The 23,608-nt window shown below is 45.5% G+C and overlaps 1 protein-coding gene across 2 annotated transcripts in view; it reads right to left on the bottom strand.

Moving 5' to 3' along the window:
• The window catches only part of palld (palladin, cytoskeletal associated protein), a 50,556-nt gene extending 27,621 nt beyond the window's left edge, over positions 1-22,935 (bottom strand). Inside the window, exons 1-6 of one of the 2 annotated variants that reach the window (XM_076726458.1) lie at positions 22,760-22,935; positions 20,216-21,211; positions 2,186-2,361; positions 1,910-1,976; positions 975-1,092; positions 816-878 (exon numbers count right to left, since the gene is read on the bottom strand). In XM_076726458.1, the coding sequence (XP_076582573.1) occupies positions 816-878; positions 975-1,092; positions 1,910-1,976; positions 2,186-2,361; positions 20,216-21,210 (1,419 nt within the window). In that variant the 5' untranslated portion in view covers position 21,211; positions 22,760-22,935. The remainder of the gene's footprint in view (positions 1-815; positions 879-974; positions 1,093-1,909; positions 1,977-2,185; positions 2,362-20,215; positions 21,212-22,759) is intronic. The other variant, XM_076726459.1, reaches the window with a different exon arrangement.
• Between the last annotated feature and the right edge of the window lie 673 nt (positions 22,936-23,608).

Raw genomic sequence — 23,608 nt, 5'->3', positions numbered from 1 at the left:
GTGGAAAATGATTTAGGGCCCGACTGGCTGAATGAGAGTGAAAGAGACCTGACCCTTGTGGGTTTGGCAGGGCCGTTTGAAGCTCTGCCTCAGCCCGTCTCAGCCCCGCCATCACAAGACCCACAGCCTGAGGGAGAGGGAGTTGGGGGATGCTGGGGGAGAGCTGGGGAGTCTGAGCTGGAGGAGGAGCGCTCATCAAAGCTTATGTTTTATCTGACCCCCACTGCTGAAACCCACAGTACTGCATACTATTATTATGGGAAGGCAAGGAGACTGAGTACATGTGTATCATGTTCTAAGTATGTACTGTATGCCTGTAGGTACTGCATGCATGATATGCCGTATGGGCTGTCAGCATTCACGTATCTGTGGCTGTTTTTCATGGTTTGGGCTTTGTCCCTCGGTTCCAATTAAGGGAAATATTAATGCTGCAGCATACAAAGTATTTAAACGATGGTATGCTAAAAACCTTGTGGCAACAGTTTGGGGAAGGTCCCTTCAGTTTCATGCCAATGCCCCAGTGCACAAAAACAGTTCCATGAAGAGACGCTTTGGGTGAAAGAGCTGGACTGGCCTGCGCAGAACCCTGACCTCAATCCCACCAAAAACCTTCAGGATGGACTCAAACACCAACTGCAAGCCGGCCAACATCAGAGCTGGACCTCATTAATGCTTCTGAGGCTGAGCGGGAGCAAATCCCCGCAGACACGTTACAAAATCAAACGGACAAACTTCCAAGCAGAGTCCCAGCGGCATTTTAACGGTTGTGGGTTTGGACTGACACACGATCCAACCTACAGTGTCTGCAGACGTACCTTGGTGAATACGGGAGGACCTGACACCTCACCACCATACAGTGAAGACACCGGGCTCTGCATCTAGAAGACAATAAAACCTCAGAAAATTAGAAAGCTGTGATGTCGTTGTGTGTGAGCTCGTGTGGATCTGCTGTCCTGTGTGCGGTAGGTGCTCACCCGCTGCAGGGGCTGAGACAAGGCCTGGACCAGGGTGGAGCGATGAGGGAGGACCTCGGGGGTTTTAGGTGATGAAGAGCGTATTGTCAGGGACATTGAAGTGGTCTTCTTCTGAACTCTAAAATGAAAAAGTATAAATCAGCACGCACACACAAACAAAGGCTTTTCTCCACTCTATATGGTTTTAGTTAAAATATGATACTTGAATCAAAGAAAATTGTCTCCCCAGTAATTAAGATGATATCAGTGATCTTGGCTTCGGTGTGTAAACAGAAAGGGAATCAGGAAGCAGTCCAGATGGAGGCAGATTTATCCGAAAGATAATAATCAAAAACATTTAGAGAACTAGACGGCACACAGAGCGGGTGCTGTTAGAGGGAGTGCACAACACTCCAAATACATTACTCTAATAATAGCAAATGTTTACACAGCATGCGTCGTGATCACGGAAACAGACGGAACTGTGAGCCTGATCGAGCGCTAAACTGAAAAAAACGGCAAAAAAACAATCACAAACGTCTTACTTTCTAATATTTAGACGGCCTTTTAAAAGTTTATGCATTCAGATTAGCAAAATGATGCGTGTACTTTGGCCAAGGCTCAACCTTTCACTGAAGATTGTTCAACAACATTTTTTTAATATGGAGCAACAGCAGAGAGCATAAGAGAAGAGACTGAAAGCAGGAAAAGGTTAAAAAGTTTAACATTTGGTAATAAGTGCAGGCGACATCCTAACAGGGTGATTTTTCACCATATTAACCCTCGGCACCCCTCATTATTCAGTGTGGCCTAGGGTTGGAGTTATGGCTCTTTAAGGGCCTTTTAAGGGCCCAGTTAAAGGCAGCAGACCTGATTAGCTGCTGCGGGGTTCAGTTAACCTGCTCAAGGTTCAACAGGTCACTGGGTCATAAGAGGTCAGGCTGAAAGACACGTACTGAGGCATGGTTCCCGATCTGGAGCTTGAAGCAGCTCCTTCTCCTTCAGAGTCTGATGACGAAGCTCCTGCAATGGGACAAAAACGAAAGCAGCGATGGTTATTTATTCCGTGTGACACTGACCGTCTCTTCAACAGTAAAAAAATGTTGATAATAAAGACAAATGTTCTCCTGATTACAAATTCGGTAAATCTAAGACAAAATTATGACATTTTCCCGTAAAAAAAAGCCTCAAAAGTCAGAACATAATAATTTTCCGATGTGAAACCGTCTGACCTTCGATGTAAACCTCAGCAGAGGTGTTGTCTGCTCCCAGACTGTTGGAAGCCACGCAGGTGTAGCGTCCTGTGTCGTCCTCAAAGGCTTCAGTAATCACCAGTGTGTGCAGGTCACCATCCCTCCAGATCTGTATGTCGGGGGAGTTGTGCAGCTCGCGGCCTTCACAGAACCACCTGGGAGACGAGGTGAATCACAGCTTTGGTTACTTTAGCATGTCGTGCCAGTCAGAACAACTGTTTTGCATTACTGAACAAAGGATTACGGTAATCACAAAAGCCAAACTAGATGTTGGAATGACAGATTGAGCCTGTAGATGTTCAGACTGGTGCTCCGCTTGATCCAGCAGCATTATGTTGAGTAATAAATACTGTAGCTAGCGTTTAGGAGAAAAACTGACTTTTCATTTCATGAAAAAAAAACCCCGATAAACTTAATTTACTGTTGGCTGATTAAGACGGGGTTATTTTTGGAGCTGTCAGTGTTCAACTATGCATTAATTCACGGTGACTTTTAGCAGTATAGTGTTTCAAAGAACCCCTTTTTTCATTCTGGGTAAGTTTGGCCATAATTCCTACCATGTATAATTCATATTACATTCACTGACTATGTTTACATGCACACTAATTTGCCACTATTACATTTCATACGGGTCATGTAAACAGCATATTCTGTGTGGACATTTCAAAAGCCTTTATCGGAAATGAGCATTTTCCGATTGAGGCCTGATATCATTCAGGTTTTGGGAGCACTCTCTTTGGACATGTATACAGCACATTTGGAACATACGTCTAAGTTGGTATGTTTACCACAGCAACACATGGCCTGTTTACGATCAGCTCTGTGTGTTGACTGGCCAACAGTTCGCAAGGCTGGGCTACAAACGCACGCACAAAAGAAAAGCCCACATTTCTGGTCAGAGGGAGAAACTGCTTTGAAGAAAGACGTGGATATCAACGCTTTTCAAGAAGGTGGCTGAACGAACGAAAGAGGGCCGAATAAGTCTGCCACTGGTGGAAAACTGTGAAAAAGTCCTGTTTTGGTTGTACATTACAAGATGGACAAAACTGATTGGAATAAGGTGAGCGGTTGGTTTCCCTCATCCTCACTGCTTAAAATGTCATTTACCATCTTTCTGCTGTATGCTCTGCAGATCAGTGGTGTATAAAGACCTCCTGTGTACTCTGTTATCTGGATGTTGTGGATGTCACAGTGTCTGGCAGTGATGTTGTTGTACTATGTAAAGGGATCTGATAAAATCTATGTGTTAAAATAAAAGAAAAAATCCTATTTTGATGCAAAGAACCAGCATGAGGACAACAGGACATATGTCATGATGTTAATCAGCACAGCTGCATCTATTGGGGAGTATTAGTGTCCAAGCTACTAAACAGCTTAAAAGGAATATTGTGTTTTCAAAAGTCAAAAATCAGAATATTTTGTCCATGTAAACGTCGTCACTGTTCATCAGATCAGGGATCAGAGATCAGGGGATACAGGAAGCCACAACTTTTAAACAATCTTTTGCCTTGCAATGAACTTACATATCATTTCGACACTGTCTTGAAGCTGAATATTTCACTTCTAGCCAAAATAAATTAATATTTTACTGAAGGCAAAAACGTAATCTAACGGTCTGTTTGTCAGCCGAAGAATCATTCCTGAAATTTCAATAAAGTCTTATCAGACAAGCCAGGGCCATTACTCTTCTTGACAAATACTTGAACTTAAATATACCTTTGCAAACTATGATGGACGTCTGCCAGCCTAACACATCAATAACCACTCATTCACACACTCACACGCCCTCTGGGCACGTCTGAGTTTCCATATCTGCCAAACGTCGGCCACCCCGAGGCACTGACGAGACGCCGTGTTACGGGAAGCAGACACACCCTTTCCCTCCTTCCAATCAGAGGTTTGTGTGTCTGGGCAGGCGCCTGAGCCCCGCGCCACCTCCCTGGGGTCTGCTAACGCTGGCTTTGTTCCCCGATCTGGGACCCAGGAGGGATGAGAGAGTCCGCAACACAACCAGCTTCATCTGTCTCATCTCTCCTCGCAGGGTGATGATTAAAGCAGATTCCACCCCCGCCAGCTCTGTGTTACCACATCAAATACGGGATCAAACAACGGGGGTCACCCATCTCCTGCAGACGCACAAGTGCTGGCCTCAAATGTCACCATTGGTAGGAGTCAGTTGCTTTAATCAGTTTTAATGCCCCATCATCTTTTGTAAGTGCATTGTGACACATCAGATCAAGATACCCACACACTGTACGGCCAATCAGCACTCGAGTAAAAGAGAGAGTATATACATCTTCTTCACCTCCCGACCTCTGCTGACAGGGGGAGGAGCAGGAATTCCCAAAATGCCGGAAGAACAGCTGCTCTGTCCGCCCAGAGTCCTGACCTGAGGACATTCCAGCTATCTTGGAGGGCTGTATAAAAATTCCTGACACCCTGCTGCACGGCCATTTCTTGATTTCATACACCCAGGCATGTCAGTCAAGCGGCACGCCAGTTCCTGTTCCAGAAGGCAATCCATCAGCAAAAATATTCAGACGGCGCTTCATACTCGAGGATTCACGCCTGAGAGAGCGAGACGGGGGAAAGTGAATGAATGGATGGCAAGCGCAGGAAGAGGAGGTGAATGAGCGTGAGTCAGCCCGGGTCAGACGGGGAAAATGATACCCTCCGTCATTGTTGAGACGGATCACACTGAGCCATTCATCAGCAGCAGTGACAGGTGGAGCGGCGCAAAGCTTTGTCACTCTGTTTCTGCTGTTTCCACACCAAACCGCCCCGACTCCTCAGGGCAGTTCCTCTGCGTTATCGCTTGACGAAGCGAAACTACGGAAACTTGGCCGGCTCTATCCTGCAGCCAGTCGCCGGTGTGTTAAATGACAGGAAACAGATCGTGACGTGAGACTAATCAAGAGCTGTTCATGGCACGAGCAGCGAGGCCTTATCCACTCGGTGCGTCCGGCCCTCGAGGCAGCAGAGGCCAAGAGTCATCTGCCACGCTTCAAACACCTCAGCAGCTATCTGAGCATCACACATGAGCCAGACAGAGGGACAATGCAGGCACCCTGCATAACATGAGTTTGTCGTATGGCAGAGGCCGACAGCAGCCGGCGATTGTGGAGTAAAAAGTCTGAGCAAACCAAGATGTCCGTGTGGTTTGGAAACCCATTTTTCCGGATTACGGCCAAGCGGAGAAAAAGAGAAACGACTTGCCTGGGTGACTGCCATGTCTGCTGCTTTGCTTTGGGACACTCAGGTTTCCTTTGTCGGATAAACCTCACGACTTTCTTTTAAGCCACTCGCTGTATTAATCAAAATGGTTCACTGTGGATCTTGCAGCCATATGCTCCACGTTTGACTCAGTATAGGAAAATGATTTCTGAGCACCGTTAAATCAAACACATAGAGAAAAGGGCTCATTGTTACACATGACATCATTTAACTAATGACTATTGTTTGTGCGGTGGGGGATGTTAAAGCTGTTGGAGGCACTGGAAGTGTGTGTTTTGTGTGTGTTTTGTGTGTGTGTGTAACTACAGTGAACAGAGGCAGGGGGATTTGTTTTCCACGGGGTGGCCTGAATCTGTCCAGACCCAAAGAAAAGAAAATACAGCATTTCCGAGCAGCAACATATGTGAGCGAATATCCAAAATAGAGTTGTAATTCAGGAATCCATCAGTGGTCTTGTAGTGAGGTTTTTTTTTTTTTTTTCATGAAACATCTTCAGTAGTTTTCCATCCCGGTTATGGCACAAAGGTCTACCAGGCTCTGCTTGTTGAATTGAAAACACATCTGCTCAGTAGGAGTAAAGGAATGGAAATGTAAATTTGTTTGGGCACAATTTGACGAAACACAGAGCCGAGCGCAGGACTCGTCAGCCTGTGCTCCCCTGAGGCTTGACTGAGCACAAACGAGGAAGCACAAACCATTCCCAACAAGCACAACAATAAAACCCCTTATTAATCAACCTTAATGATCTACCATTATGCATAATTACTGAGTAAACTCATTGAGAGACAGACGGTAATGTTTATTTAATCCCCTCTCTATTTCTGTGGAATGTGCTGAACGTGGTGCTCGGCCTAAACGGCAGGGAGGGTTTTCTCCAGTCGAGGACTTTGTCGCGCACAGGCCAGCAGGCAGGGGAGGAACTCCACCATCAGCGGCCTCACTGGGAAGGGAAGCAGGGTGTGTTGGAATAGCAGTCACTCAGTGCTTTGAAAAAACTGGGTGAAGGTACAAATATCTTGGCAGAAAGTAGCTTTACCACCCATTTCCTCTTAACACAATACCATTATAAAACTATTCCAATCACACATGTGAAAAAGTTTCTGAGTGACGCCTCGCCTCTTCATTCACCCCCCCACCCTGAGGCCACAGAGCCAAGATGGTGACTTAACATCCCGCCATCACAATCAGCCAGCCTGTCAGCAGCTCTCTGAATGAAGACGGCAAACGAGAGAGCAACTAAGCACATCTGAGTTTGGACAATTGATGCCAGATGATGCCTGAGATATCAGCGGAGGGATGTTCTCAGCTTCACGGGGCTCCCTGCGCTACCCTATTCACATGCAGAAGAAGAAGAGAGCATTCCGCAGGACAGGCCAAACCAGACCCCGTTGCCCTGGCCTCCGTAGTGCGTGCTGAGGGCCACGCTCGCCTCGCCTGACCCTGTTGTTATTTGCTGCTGTTGATGGAAAATTTTATGAAGCCAGGCTCAGTTTCACCACAAACCCAAACGAGCGGAGGCCAGAGCGCAGAGCGAGGAGAAAAAGAAAGACGGAGGGTTCGATCCCAAAAACGACCTTGACGGGATGTCGGAGTGACAGGCTTGCAAAAAGCCACAAGACAATCAGTAATCAATATGGGATGCAAGGCCTGAGTCGGCTGGATGTAAACTTCCTAATACATGTTTGTCTTTGTTTTAACTCGCAAGTTTGCGCAGGGTTCAGTTTCCAGGCTACGCACCACAGAAGTCAACCAAAGTGCAACTGGACAAGGAGCGCGGCATCAAGGCTGTCTTTATCCCTAATTACAAACTACAATAGAGGTCAACTGAAGCTGCCCAGAATCTATAGCGAGCAATGTCGGTTTTATTATCCACGACAGAGAAATCTCCTAATTCACGCAAACAGAAGATGGATGGCATGTATCGGGTTTCCTCTTTCCCACGCAGGCGGACTGAAACCATGATGAATGCAGCTCTGCGAGACACAGTGAGAGCTCTGGAAGCACAACCCCACTAAAGCTGCAAAATATTTATTCCCACCACAACCATCCTCATTACAGTAATTTTCCATAATACCACATAATGCATCATTTACCTGCCCTTCAGGTATGCAGTGGTACCAATATCGGTACCACTGAATGCACCATTTACCAGCCCAACAAAATATTCCCATCATTAAACTGGGATCAACTTAGCATGCCAACAAGTTGACTCCACTCGATTTTCTACCTTCTCCAACACACAAACACAACAGTTCTCTTCAACGGGGGAAAACAAAAATCTTCCCGATAACATTAAAGCTGCACTTGAAGGTGTATTTGATCAATATTTTTAGCAATGCTAGTAGCAGCATGGCTCAAGGGACGGCCATCTTGGTCTCAGGGTCCACAGTGAAATATCACAACACCCACTGGATTAGTTGCCTTAAACTTTTGTACAGACATTCATGGTCCCCAGAGGATGACTCCTACAGACTGTGGAGACCCCCTGACTTTTCCTCTAGAGCCATCAACGGTTGGTACAGACGTTTGTCATTCCCATCAGCCTCAGCTGTACTCTGCTAACACGGAAGCTAAGGCTGTGAACACGGTAAACAACCACTGCAGACAGTGCAGTTTCTCTCAGCTCTGCAGAGCATTTAAGCATCTTTCAGTTCATTGTTTTGGCTTTATGGCCCACATGGCTCACTGCTCTGTCAGCATTTTATCTCTAATTTCCCTAATAAACCTGCTGAAATAGCGGACAGATAAAGTAAGCAACTATCAGGTGAACGAAAGGCACATGTAGCAGCCTGAAGACCCAGTTCTACTTGTATTATGGAGTTGATTGAGAACAAAACTGAGCTAAAAGGAGAGCTGGATTCACACTGCTGTAAGTGTGCCGAAGGTGTAAATACGCAACTGTGTGTTATCACCTTAAAGTCCATCATATGTCAAACATTTGAGTGATGTTCAGCTTGTTGTGTAGTTTTGCACCGAGTGGCCAAAAACCTGATTAGTGCTGCATCAGTCCATCAAAATCATAATGCCTTAAAAGCATTTGCAATGATAGTTTACAAGACTGTCATTAAAAGTTTAATACGATGGTATTAATCACTTTGGTAAATTCCATTTTTAAAGCTGCAGTAATGTGTTGTGCATTAATGTATTTTTATGATCTAGATACAACAGATGTACACATCCCACTGCATTGCATCTATTTGTTTGAGTGTTTCGAGCGTTGTCATGTAGAGAAAAGGAAACATTTTCGCCTCCCAGATTTGAGACTGAGTTTAGTTTAAGTGTCCTGCTACGTGCTCAGAAATGCATGCGACCGCAAACGTCTTGTTTAAAGATGATGCATGCAGGAATCCAGCTTAATGGAGCAGCAGAGGCCATCTGGTGACGGAGCTCTGTTAATCGGGGGACAGGATCAAGGGCCGGAGTTCACCGGAATATTCCGGACGGCGGACAGCTGCAGACGACAGATCTGACCGGAAGCAATGACGGACGCTTCTCCGAGGAATTTCAACCACTGATGCATTACGGCAGAGCAGACCTCAGTGTGCCAAGAGGGTTCAGCCCGAACCATCACGGCCATTAATGTAAAATGTGAAAATCATACTGTGGTTGGTAGGAATTCATCATAACTATATTTACAGTGTGTGCACAGCAGCTTGAATCAGGGCTGGTATGAAATGTTGAACTCAATGAAGAGTGTGTGTGTGTGTGTGTGTGTGTGTGTGTGTGTGTGTGTGTGTGTGTGTGTGTGGGTGGGTGTGTCTGTCTATGAATTAGGCTACATTCAGGGACACATTTCCAACTTAAGACCAATTAATTGGGGACAGCTGGTGGGATTGGGGACAAGGGCTGTGTCCCCAGTTGGAAAACAGCTGATTTTTGGGTCAGCGGTTAAGGTTAGGGTTAGGCAAGTAGTGATTATGGTTAGGGTAAGTCCCCAGGAAATGAATGTAAGTCTATGTAATTTCCCCAAAAGTGACATATACGAAAGTTTGTGTGTTTGTTTGTGTGTGTGTGTGTGTGTGTGTGTGTGTGAGAGAGAGAGACAGAGAGAGAGACATAGACACACAAGTGATACAGTGACAGACATATGCAGCAGCTGAGCTACAAATACACACACCTCAGCACTCATGGGGATGCCCCCACATGCACACATGCACTCACACACACACACACACACCTTCATTTCACTTTTGTCAGAGGGCTGAGAGAAATCAGCAGATTTAAAAGAGGTCAAAGGCAGATTTTTTTTCCCATTTTGTTCACAAAGAACAATAAAAGCGTTCATTCAAAGAGCGATCACACACAGCCCATGAGCTGCTGGCTCAGAGAGCAGCATCACATTTTAGAGAAGTAAAAGTTAGCAGTGTTCTCCTAAAAGCCCTAAAAGTTCTCAGGCTCAATGAGATGTCAACCACATGACTGTACTCTCATTAAGGGTGAGCGTGCCCTGAGTCTGCTCATCTGGCGTTTAACGATGAATGTGAGGCTAATCTGTGAAGACCAGATCAAAAAGATTTACCGGCTTCACTTTCACCTGCGCACACCAACGAATGGCACCACCAGGTAGGATGGTCGGTCTTACCTGAGCTGTCGTGCTGCTCCCGGTTGGTTCAAGCAGAGCCACTAAAGATTCCCTTGATCTTAGGCTGCACGCAGAGCTTCACCTCCTGACAGCATGACACACACTGAGCCGCTGACACTCTCACACCAGGACTGCCACTCTGAGTCACACACAATGATCGGACTGAGCAGAGGGCTGAGAGGGAGGGAGCAGCCCCGAACTGCCAAATTCCACACAAGACACAAGGGCAGAAAAAACACATTTAAGACTCATTTAAAAGACAAGAACTGCTTCAGCGCTGCCCACACTGAACACATTCATATAATTCCAGTGGTTGTTTGAATCGTCTCCATGTTTTTCTCCTCCTTACAACAAGGATGGATCCTACCCGTGCTAGTCAAACTCACTGCAGCTCTAAAACCCCTCATGGCTGGAAACAGGTAAACGCCCTCTAATGTGAGGCATTTTGTGGGCTGCAAACATTTAAACAAGCGGATTTAAGGTCAGGGATTTTCTAGCTGTTTCTTTGTGGAATCTGTCTCCCAAGCAAATAACTAAACTTGCTTTTTTCTGCTCCTATACAAGTCCAGGCCACAGTCTGCTGACTATCAAAAGCACCACAGCGAACTCTGGGCTGCAGCCAAACGACCCGCTCGCCATGGAAGCCTCTGGGGTCTGATCTGTGACGGCAGCGAGGGGGAACCATGAAAAAATAAAATGACAGTGCTGCAGTACGTAATACAGGGTGACACAAAGAGAGAGGGCACTAAACACACTGGCCCTTACTTAATAAATCCCGCATGCCAGAACTTAGTCGGCCACTTAAAAAGCCCAGTTAGGCCCGAACAAAAATAGCTTGCATAAGTCAGGATCTAAATAGACCACTTTGAGTTGGCAGCACCTGGCAAGTGCAAGACAAATGGCTGTGGCTACTGGTCATGCTTGCACACACACACACACACACACACACACACACACACACACACACACACACACACACACAAACACACACACACATTGGGCATATAATAATCCCAAACACTCCAAATGCCGAATTCACACAGGTCAGCGAACATAAATCTGGTATTTGTGGTTTGTTTAGAGCCAGATGGTTGACGTCTGATGCACACCCTGCAGCAGAATGAAAGGGTGTGGTGTGCTTCACTCTCTGCGGGGGCTCGATTCAGGCTTTAACACACGCAGAGCTGGTGGTATTTTGGTCGCTGTCAATGAGCAGAGCTACCGCCGGGACCAAACAGATGGGATTATTTGTGGTGCTTGTTACTGGGTCTGTTCTCAGAGCGTCTGTGTGTGTGTGAGGTTGGACACTGTAAAATCTACGATGGGAAGAACGCACACCTAACGACCTCCTGTCCCACTGGCACACACTGTAATCATGCGGTTCTTTTATTCAAATTCTTCTGGTTTGTGAGGAACAGTCGCTCCTATTTGTAGCGATAAGAACATGAAAAGCGCCGTACTTCCCCTAAGTGACCATAAAACACGGGCTAATAAGAGGAAGGGCTTTTACGGCCTCTGATGTTCCCATTAATTATGAAATGACTGACAGCGGCCTCCTCAGACCAACTGCTTTGTCTGACTCGAATAAATTAAAATTAATAAAAAAAAAAAAAAAAAAAAACAGAAATGTGCAGCTTTCCAAAATATGAGTCAACCAGAATAAAGAGATCCCTCCCTTCAGGCAACATGCTGGGTTTATTAACATGCAAACACACACACAGGTGCACATGGACTCACATTCACACACATACATGCACTCAGTCAGTCGCAGCACTGTTCAATCAGACGCCCACTTCCACACAATATTTCACTGTTTAAGAGGGTCTTTCAAGGGTCAGTTGACATCACAAAAAAACTGGGGGTATGTTTTCAGGGCAACCTGTTTTCGCTCCAAGGAGACAGAACGACGCTAACAAAAACAGAGACAGAGATGTCCTCTCATGATGTCATGCTGCGAGGACAATATATCCTCCCGACTGTCAAATAAATCCAGCATGAAAACCAACAAAAGCAACGTCCACAAGAGCCCAAAATTAAACATATCAGCCGTATAAAATAAATGAGGCCACGTTTTTAAACAGCGACGTGAAGCCAGGTCAGCTGTCTCCTTGACTGTCCCCCCGCGTGGGATGGAGGAATTCATCTTTCCACTTTCACCCCTGTAGGTTTCTACATATGTACTCACACCTAAGACCAAAGAGGATGTTTATGTCAGATGTTGTGCTTCGAATTCCATCAATTTAAAAAAAAACGTCTTCCATAGCCACAATCATCGATCTTCCTGCCGCTGAGTAATTACAGCTGGAGACAAACCACATAACTGTCTGTGTCAGCGCTAATTTTAGGTATGTATCATATCTTTCTGGGAACAACAATTAGATGGAGTTAATGCAATGGCTGAACCACACACAGCAGATCTGTGGTCACATGTATGGCCACGGTCTGAGTCACGTACTGTACAGCTCTGTCTTTCACAGTAACCATCTACTGTTATAATGATATTTACTCTTTTTCACAGTGACTCTTTCCTGTCGTAGCTGACATCCGGTTAATTATAGGCCAGGTGCAACCTTGACTTGAGAGCTGTTAGATGGAGGAAGCAGCATACTTCTGGGCATCTGTAGGCCCAGACAAGTAAATCCATCAAAAACAAAAAAAAAAAAACAAATGTGCACGATCCCCCTTCCACCAGCCACCCACGAACTCGCCACAAACATCCAAACACACAAGCATACAAAAATATCTGCCTCCATGACAGCCAGACCACCTCTCCTGGTGTGTGGGTGAGTCGTGCACCGCAGCATCGGTATCCTCGAATATTTTCAGTTCTGAGGCCAAATCGCAGCCGGTCTGAGTTGAGGGTGGAGATAGCGAGCAAGACGCTGATAAGATACTCCACAAACTGGATGCACATGAGTCAGTGCCGAACTCGGTGCACCCTGCAATTCTGCTGTGTTGAAGAGCGAAAGAGACGAGAAATTACTGCAAAACTGCCGCCAACAAAGGAGGACGAGAGGAGATAAATGGCCAGAGAGGCAACGGGCTGATGTTGATGTAGTCAGGGATTGAACTCCACGACCTCTCCTCCACACTCTGAATTTACGGTCTTAGATCTGAGCTCTGATCAGACGCACATGAGCCAGACATGGAGCATCTTCCTCTCCTCCTCCTCCTCCCCTTTCCCCCCTGCATGAAACCGACTCCTGCAGACCCCCCACTCCAACCGTCTCTCCCCATGATGTCAGGAGCCGCAGCACTGAACTGAAAGTTGGGGAAAGGCAGGGATTTATTCAAGCGACACACAAAAGGCAGACACAAGGTTGAGGAACAGAGACGCACATCCTGAGTTTCTACGTGAGACAGTTTAACATTCACACAGCTGTTATCCTGCCACATGTACATGGGAAGGAAGACTTGAGCTCGCTTTTATGAGTCCCATCTGACCTCTCATCTGCTCATAAAACCAGTATCCCTGCACAGACTCTGATTTGTGCACAACACACAGCCAAGTGCACAACACATGTAAACACATTTTACAGTTTCAAGCACCAGGAGAGTCTGCTGCTATTTGACGAAAAACACCCGAGAACACACAAACACACACAACGGCGTGCACTAAATTCCACCAGTTCAATATTGTCAAAGGTGCATAATTGAAACAGGCTCGACATCAAACGCAGCTCTCTGGCAGCCGCGCAGGAATCCAACGTCCAGGAAAAATAACAGGCTAAAATATCTCATCAAAAGGCAGATTACTGTAAGCTGAATCTAATGGCCGTGCCTTATCAAGCATGATGAATAGCAGAGAGTCATTTAACAGGTGAACACAGGAATGTAACCCGCTGCTTACTGTTCACAGCCCAGCTGTGGAACAGACCCAGAGGCCCGGATGACTCAAACTACAAACCTTAGCCGAGTGCAGAGCAGAGACCGACAGGACTCCAGTGTCTCAGAGGAGTCCCTGCTACTGTCAACAACACCGCGGGCAGATCCATGACGCTCTGCCCACCCTTAAACTAATGCCCACCTGTGCCCTGTAGTGGAAACAGGCACTTTAGGTCCCACGTTTATTGTGAGGCTCGAGTAACTTGAGCTGTTGCGATGTGACTGAAAGTAGCTTGAGCGTTCATGTGTCGCTGAGCATGAAAGCCCCGCTGGAGCCGGTGAACGGTGATGCTAAGTGTGTGCGTGTTTACAGACGAGGTCGAACAGGCCTGTGTGGAGGAGAAGCTTTAGCGGACTGGAGATTTATGGAGTGTCCTCTGCCCATCCTCCTGCTGAGCTTGTCTTAGATTACCAGCCTGCTGCCATGCATGACTGCTGCTTTTGTCCACAGCAGACGTGCTTCGTATTAAATCTGGTATTCCACTTCTTCAACTGTCACTGATCCACGCATATAACTCCCTACAAATCTCATTTCCCTCTACTCTTACGCTACTCCCTGTCTTATTCGACTCCTCCTTGCTTGATTGTTTAGTTTAGCGGTAATTCATCGATCCTATCCAGGCTGGCCGTACAAGCAGAGGGAAAACATTCCTTCTTTACTTGTGTCAACTACATAATAATTCAAATAATATTGTTATACATGTTTGGAACTAAAAAAAAAAGTAACCCAGAACAGTGACAAATCCGTTTTCATGGCGTATAAGATTCACCCACTAAGCACTAAATGTGATTTCAACATGGTGCTGTCAGTGAGCCCAGAATCCCTTTGGCTGTGAGAGCGTCCGTGCTCAAAGCTAACATCAGCAGACATTTATTCTCCTGATTAACAGCTTTAAATACACATTTCCACTAAATCCAGCGCGTACAAGACAATGCTCCCTTTCTGTCTGCACCTTTGAAAATAATGTAACTTGAATGTAACCTTGTTTTCCCTACATGTCTATGATGGCTTTAACGGACTAGTCAAGATTAATGGCACAATGAAAAAGCTCACACATCACAATTAAAGCTCCGTGGCCTGAGCTGTGGTTTGTATAATGTACGCACACGGTGGAATGGGGTCAAGGTCCGGAGTGAGAAAGTCTCACCTCGTCGGGTGAAACTTCACACTGTGTCTCCAGGCCAGCGGAGGGCCCGGGGCCACCGCTCAGGCTTAGACAGGACAGCTCCATTCATCACAACTGCCATTAACGCACTGCTGAGGAATAGCACTGACGTGTGTCCATCCGGCTGTTCTTCTGCTGATATCCTCCTGCTTTCTAATCTGCAGTGGCTGGTGTTCAGTCTCCTCATACAGATTAAATTAAAGCTTCTTTGTTGAGAAATGTTTTGGCGGCGTGCAGGGAACAAGTTAAAATGTACTCAAGCCTTAAAGGCGTCTTTGTACACGTGTGAGACTCGGTCATGGACGCAGCTCAGTTATCAGCACGGTGAGAACTAAATAATACGTCAAACTGACTACCTCACAGCAACTTGTGAAATCTCCATACAGCGTCCGCCGTTAAAGTTACACCTCTTAAATGTTTTCACCTTTCAGGAATGTTAAGCTTCTGTCAAATAGTCCCCCGTATAGTATTAATTTTAAGTATGAGTGCACCCCACAGTAACTCCAGGCTCGCTCATTATCTGGAGCTTAAATATGAAATGACATCATGCTTGCAAAATAAAAAAAAAAATCATAATAAAAAAAAAGCAGGTATAAAAATACCAGGGCTTTTTTCCTTCCCCCTCCTCCTGCAGAGATCAAATGAGCCCACGAGGGCGAATTTAAAATTACGGCCTTCCTGAAACAGTCAGCATTACAGTCGGACTACGTCATGAGTCAGCAGTGGGTCACCTGCTATGACCTCATACCAAGTCTGTTTCACACAGTGTAGGAGGAAGGGCTACTGTAACTGTGAACTGGTGGAGTCATTACTTCTGCAACAACAAGCTGCTTCTGTGGGCTAAACTCTCATCCTTCCCTTATCTGTGTGCAAAAGTGGAGGAAGTCAATGCAGAAAAACTGCTGCCTGAACAAGAAACTGCTAAGAAATAACCATCGTTTGTACCATGGAAGTAGAGTAAAATAATGGCTCAGGGTATTTCCTGAAGTGATTTGGCCTTTCTGGCTGGGATGAATCGTCGATGAATTGTTTTCCAGGACAAAACCATGTCTACTAGAATTCCTGTCACCCAGGGGAATAAATAAAATAAGTAGATGGATTTATTAAATGGATTTTGTGCACGCGCCCCTTTTGTGTCTGTGTGCCTGCTGCCGTCTCTGATCCTGTCGGTCAATATTAGCTCAAACGGAGCACCATGTTTGAATTCAAACAAGCATCCTCCTTTATATTTGACAACAAATTCCATCATCGATCGATGGAATGTCGTCTCCTCCTGATGTTGGAGACACCTGCTTGTGCGGATTTCACAGCTAAATTCGTCGACGGCGTCTCATCTTCCAAAAGCATCCCCTCGTGGTTTCGTGCATTCGGCTCAAACCAGGAAGTGGAGGCTGCTCTACTATAACTGCCCATCTCTCTTCATTCAACTCCAGTCAAGTTTTGAAATGCCTTGTTTGCACAGCAGGCAGTCAGAGTAATGACATGGAAGAGCATCATACAAAATTCCTAAAATAGCTTGCTGAGCATGCCACAATCTTCTCTGTCTGCTTTGCGATGCATTGAACTAGTGAGAAATCAGTCATCAGGCACCCGCAGCGTGTTTGGTGTTCTGCACAACCAGACCTCACACCATCAATTTTGTTTAGAAATGCTCTCTTAAACCACACAAACACACACACACACACACAAGGGCCTTACGCTGCCTGCATACATCCCCTATGCTCTCATGCCAAAAGCTAATCTTTAATCTAACAACTACCCTCTTGAAGAAGTAAAGAAAAGCCAAAATGACCTCAGACTGCAAAAATGCACAAAGTGGTTCCCACAAGGATATAACACACACGCATCGCAGTACCAGAGATGCATCATTATAAACAGAGCACTGCATGAAACATTGTGTGTGAGGAGCATGAAGACATACTGAAGAATACCAGGCGCTCAGCACCGTAAGACTCTCCGGCCGAGACAAATTGTGGCTGACCACGGAAGACCGCGCCCACCACCCAACCACCAGGAATGTCTCTTTCACTGGCCGTGCAAAACGCCGGCATCAGCTCCGCACCGACTGATTACACTGAGAGAACGAGGAGGTGAGGATGTGTGTCACCTGCTCGGACTGGCAGCAGCATCAAAAGTGCTAAATGTGAATTCAAACTTTGCAAAATCTTATTTGAAAAATAGAGGGAAACATGCACAAACACACACAGCAGCATGCTTGTACACACACACAGTGCATGCTTTTAACTGCAGGTTATCGGAAATGAGGAAAGAAAGGTGAACAGAAGCCATTAAATTTCCAGAGGGAGACAGAAAAAACATGCAAAATGTGAAAACAGGTCTAACCACTGAGATGTACAAGAAAGCTGAGACACACCTCTGCACACACACATGCACAACATACAGCGAATCATGACGACATGCTGCTTTATTTTGCTGCGTGCTGGTATTTTAGCAAGAAGCTCTGCAGGTAAAAGATTCAGACATATGAATGTGAGATGTTTGAGTTGTGAAATGTGAAGAAAGTTTGGGCGTTTTGTATGCCCAAACTTACAAAATGCAGGGATAACACTCATTCAGCTTCAGTACAGACAGAGATGATAAACCCTTTTTGCAGTGTACCTCTTCATATCGCTATGTGGATACCGTTTAAATACGCACAAGAAACTGCTTCCAACATGCTCTGTATTGTTTTGAATAATATATAGTTTGCTGCCATCTAGTGTCCACCATCAACAGCCAACACAGGAAGTGCCAGCACAGACGACGCTGAGTGCATGACATCAACAGAGCCAAACACACAGTCTATCAAACAGTCTGCACTCTGATAAAAATCCTTCCAGCTCATTCTGTAACAACAGCTGGATTCACTTTTTTTTAGTTAACTGGAAAACTGCACTCAGATTATGGACACAGGGTGAAAAAATGACTTAATTTCACTTTTCTGAGGTACTTCTCTCATCTTTCCATCCATTTTCTCTGCTATGTAACATCAGCACGGCCACAGAGTCTCTCCTGTTTCTCTGTGGTTAAACATGCTGCAGGCTACCTTCATATTCCCCAAGAAGGTGTCGGGAGACGTGGAGCCTGGTGACTGAAAACGCCTTGTCATTGCATTGCCTGCATTCCTGTGCCTGGCTCCTGTTGGCCTGAAGACTATTTATACAGCGGCAGAAGAGGCCCCTCATGGCCTGCTGGGGAGATACACGTTCTGGGCTGCTGACTTTATGCCTTCTGATTACACAAACACCTAAAAACACATTGCCTGCTCGAAACTTCACCACAGCGAACCTCTTTAACTCTGTAGGAGCCTTCGGAGGGTCCACTATTCGGACAAGACAAGGACTGATTAAACCCAAAGAAGTTTAAATTCTAGGTGAGATTGTGATGTCTCAAAAAATGCCAAATACGCCAGGGTGACGTGCGGTCAAGTGTGCACAAATTGGAGTACAAAAAAATCCAAACTTCTCAATTTTACAAAAGAGCGCTGCCTTTCATGGCACATTGATTTCAAAAAACAGAATGACTGAATGAAGTGCTGCAACAAGCGGATCCAAAATAAACAAAAACTAAGCAGAAATTCAAAGGAGGCCATTCTGATTATTAGGATTTAACATCTTAAAAGTGGTGTATATGGACAGTATGGTCCAGGATCACTGAAGTTCAGCCAGAAAAAGCTAAACTATGAGCAGGAACAGAGTCAGCCCTTAAATCATCACGTTCAAACAGATTACAACTTTAATTAGTACAGGTATGTCTCAACAGCGAACAACAAGCGTGTTGACTGAGCTGTGAGGTTGACATATCTGGAAACAAGAGAGGAGTGTATTTTTAGTTTGAACTGGTGCAAATAACCAGGGGCAGGGGGCTCTGTCCTCTCAAACAGTCCATCCAGGCATAAATTAGACAGAGCCCCTGCTTCATCTGGCACAGGTACCGACGGACAAAATGTGCTTACACGGAGTGGAAGTCCCCCCAAACCCGAAACCAGGTGCTCTGCTTGTCAACACATGAGCAGCTCTCACCTCCTGGCCGCCTCCCATTTCGCACACCTTATCTCTAATGGCCGGGCCAGCAAGGCTGGATCCTGACGCCCGGTCTGGTCAACATCAGTAACACTGTGAATAACGGCCTGTTCATATACTGCAGGTCAGTGCATTCTCCAGTCATGTTCATTCAATATGTAGGAGCTCTGAATGTTTCCAGTAATGTTACCCGGCCTGTTTATGACAAGGAAGTGTTTAACTTCTTCCTTTTTAAAAAGAACAACTGAAAAAAGCCGCCTAAATTACTCTGAATAATGCAGTGAGGTCACAGTTTTCATTGGAGGTACTTTCAATCAAAGAAATATTCCCAAAGAAAACTGGATTATCCATCGGAACAGAAATTAAAGGACCAGATTTAGGGAGAACTGTGGGCCGAAAATGGTACAAATGGCAAAGCATATTCAGAATTATGTTTTCATTATTGTACAATCACCTGAAAATAAGAATTGTTGTGTTTTTGTTATCTTAGAATGAGCTATTTATATCTACAGCATGAGCGGGTCCTCTTCCATGGAGAGCACCATGTTTCTACGGTAGCCCAGAGCGGACAGATGCTGGCACTAGAGAGCGTATTTTGCTTTACCACTAGATGGCACTAAATCCTACAAACTGGCTCTTTAATTTCCATTCAACTCCACTGTATTGAAGAAATCTCACAGATATCTCAAACCCTAAAGAATCTGTTTGGCTAGAAACCACTTGGGGTAAGTCAGAATTTAATTAAATATTTGGGTCGTTTGGGTGGACTGACCCTTTAATCAAGATTTGGGAATGACTTGGCTCACCAACGTCAGCAACAGCTTCTTTATAATGACCAACTTAAAGTGTTTAATGTTTTCAGCATCAGAGAGAAGAATAGCAGGACTCTCACTCACAAAAAACACTGATCCAATCCAGCCCCCTTAATGAATCCACATCTTTCAGGTCAAACTTTTTCAACCAACACAGATAAGAAGTCCTTAACATACTCAGGGAAATAGAAATTTAACATCTTCAAAACCATCTGCTGAGAAGATCATGTGACACCACTGAAAGCTCCAGAACAGCTACTTAATGGACGCTGTGGTGACGTCTTTTGCCAACCAGCATCAAACCTTACCTGACGAGCGGCAGAGGGTTTCCTCTGACTCTGCACTCCAGACGGATGGGGCTTCCTTCTGCCACCTCCTGACTCTTCAGCTTCTGGAGGAAGCAAGGGGGAGACAGCGGCCCATGTGTGGTTGGAGCTCCAGAGTTCTGATACCTTGCAGAAGCTGCCACTCCCACCGAGCCTCCAGACTGAGGCTCCTGGCTGGTGGCTGGCTGGCTGTACTGTGTCTCCTCTTGGTTGGGGGGCAGAGAGGGAGCAGAAACTGAGCCCTGAGGGACTGGTCGCCGACTCCTCGGAGACAGATAACCACTATCGGGAGAAGAGGAGTCCTCCTCCACCTGCTGCTCCAAGTGAGCAGAACCTTTGAAGATGGACGACAGCTCCTCGATGAACGTGGCAGCCCGGCTACAGAACTCTGTGGCTGAGGCTGCCCGATCGTTCAGCTCCAGACCTTCATGAACCAGCCGGGGTTTATCCTGCTTATAGACTGGCTGGATGGGTTTGTGGCGGACAACCTTCTCAGTAGAGGACGGAGCCTCACTGGACGCTTGTACGGGTTTGCTGAGGGGGGTGTTCTGGCTGCAAGAGGCTTCAACTGCTGCACTGTCATCTGCGCAAGGGGCTTTGGTCTGGTGCTGCAGGTTTGGGCTTGTGGTGAGGTTTTCAGTAGTCTTGGGGGGCACGGGAAGTGAGGGGACATTTTGGAGAGCCTGCTCCTGGGATGTAGGATTAGAAGGGCCTGGATCTTCACATTCAAATTGGTCACCAAAGGCCTCCCGGGCCAGGTCCAGGCTACGGTGGATCTCCTCTGCACTCAAGAAGGCAGTAAGATCTGCAAAGTCTGCATCTCCAGAATCCAGCTCTGTCACTGAGTCCAGGTAGAGTTCTCCATCAGAGGATGCCTCAGAAAACACCCCGCCATCGCCCTCCAAAGTCCTGCCTCCTGCCGGGTCCTTCAGCAGCTGAGAGATGGGGAGTGGCTGATTCCAACTCCCGTCCTGCATCCTGAAATACACATGGACTGTCATTAAGCAACAAATTACACACATCCACACTGTATGCCGTTCTGTTGATACTGTACATGAGATACTCGAAGGGAAATGACAAACAAGAGGAGTCAAGCTTAAAATATAGACAACACAATACTGGCTCGTTTGCTGTCGCAGCCATAGCTGGCAGGATGACTCAGGCCAGTGTTGTCTGGACACAGATGGTGGGTATTAGCAAAGCCTTAACTGAGGTCATGGAGAACATGACTGGCATTTCTTCCTCACTCTGTTTCTGGGGGCACATTTTAGCCCATCACTCTGTTCTTTGGTGTATTCACCTCATATATGTTGTACTTCACATTAAAGGAAGAGTAAAGCTAGGAAACTATTTTTCTGAAGAACAAGTTAATGATTCTGTTTATAAAACTGTAGATTGATGAAATTTAAGAGACCTGAGCTCTTATTGTGTCTGACTGCTTCTTTTGGAGTGATACTGGAGGAAAGCGGAAATGAAATCAAAATGCTTGATAAGTGTGATATTTTTGTCAATTAATTGACAATCAATTAGTCAAATGATCATTTCAGCTTGGATGTTAGTACTAATACTGTAGCTATACATACATATATATATATATGAAATCACCTGTAAAATCTGAACATGTTTGCACCACAAATTTTAATAACAATCCAAATATAAATGTGCACGCTGTGCATTTATATCACCCGATGCATCCTTACATGCTAGTTTACACATAATGAACTAGTCTCACTCTCTGACTCTGATGTCAGATGGGTCACAGGCACGTCTCCCCTGCTCTGGTCTCTGGAGACGTGGACCGACTCTGGATGTGTGGTGTGTTGTGAAGCTGCTGGTGCAGATACATGCATGACGCAGTGTGACACTCAGAGCCTCATGGCGTCCTGAAGACCAGCTGTTGTTATTTTTAATCTCCTGGGCTATGTTTCACAGCAGCAGCACAAACTCACCCACCCTGAGTTTAGAAAAGAGGTCCTTGAAACCACTACCTTCTAACACACACAGGTACTGTGCGGCTGGACACGCATGAACATGCACTCAGTCACTGGGTTAAAGCATTAAATGGACAAGCCAGGACTATGTCTCAAACATACTATTATCTGAAGAGAACAATAACAACGGCGCAGGGCTTATTAAATATGAATGTGGAAAATTTCAAGGGTTGAGACTGATTGACAGAACGGTAAGAACTCTCAGTGCTGTCAAAGTTTCCACTAACACCTATTCTTTCCTAAAATTAATGAGCCTTCTTCACTCAAGCATTTAGTGTATCTTAGATATTTTCACAGCATTTGATATATTTAACACAGTTTAAAATAAGAAGGACCCTAAATGTCCTTAAAAGAACATGACAGAGAGGATACTGTCCATGCAGTGCTTAAATATGACTGATACTATGTATAGCCACTACGGTGTCAACAGCTATACTGTTATACTGAATGATTTAATTCATTTTCTCGATGAACAATCAACAGCTAAACCATAAAATGCTGCTGAGAAAATCAACAAAAACGGAACAAAACTTACCTTAAAGCGGGCGATGTGTCCAAACGCTTCCTCCCGGTTTTGTGGTTCCAGGTTTGTCGTGTTTATTAAGTAAGAATGAGCCAAAAAGAAGCTTCTCTTTCCAGAAGAGCAGCCTTATTGGTCAGTCAGTCAGCAGGATCTCTCAGGTTCAGGGTCCAATTGCGTACTGCCTCTGCAGTGGCCTGCTGTCCCATCTGTCCCGGCCTCTAGCTGCTCACTGTATGGGGCTATATTTGGCCCCGGCTCAGGTTTCACAGCCAGAATACTGGCAAGAAGGGAGAGTGTTATGGTAGTCCAGGGGAACAGAAGGTAGTGGTGACATTTTTACACAACCAGTATTTGTTAATAAAACATGGAAAAATAACAGTGCATCCTGTTGTAACATTTAACACCACAAACCCACAATACGCACTAATAATAAGCTTGTACAGTCCGGGTTCATGTAACGTTCAGAGGCTCTCAGTGTGCACTGGCCTCTCTTTAAACCAAAGGTTTGGATAATGAAGAGATATTAAACATCCTGCTGAATACAACCCTGATTCCAAAAAAGTTGGGATGTAAAACATAAATAAAACAGAATGTGATAACTGGCTAATCGTTTTTGACATAAACTCAACTGAAAACAGCACAAAGACAATTTAATCAATGTTTCACCCATCAGCTTCTTTGATCTTTGTAAATATCTGCTTATTCTGAATTTGATGCATTTCAAGTAAGTTGGCACACAAGCAACTAAAGACTGGGAAAGATGTGGAACGCTCCAAAAACACCTGTTTGGATCATTCCACAGGTAAACAGGTTGAATGGTAACAGGTGAGAGTATCATGATTGGGTATGAAAGGGGCATCC

This window comes from Chaetodon auriga, chromosome 3, assembly GCF_051107435.1.
Source record: "Chaetodon auriga isolate fChaAug3 chromosome 3, fChaAug3.hap1, whole genome shotgun sequence".
Taxonomy (NCBI): Eukaryota; Metazoa; Chordata; class Actinopteri; order Chaetodontiformes; family Chaetodontidae; genus Chaetodon; species Chaetodon auriga.
The sequence above is the reverse complement of the archived record's forward strand: the minus strand, read 5'-3'. Positions and strand labels throughout refer to the sequence as shown.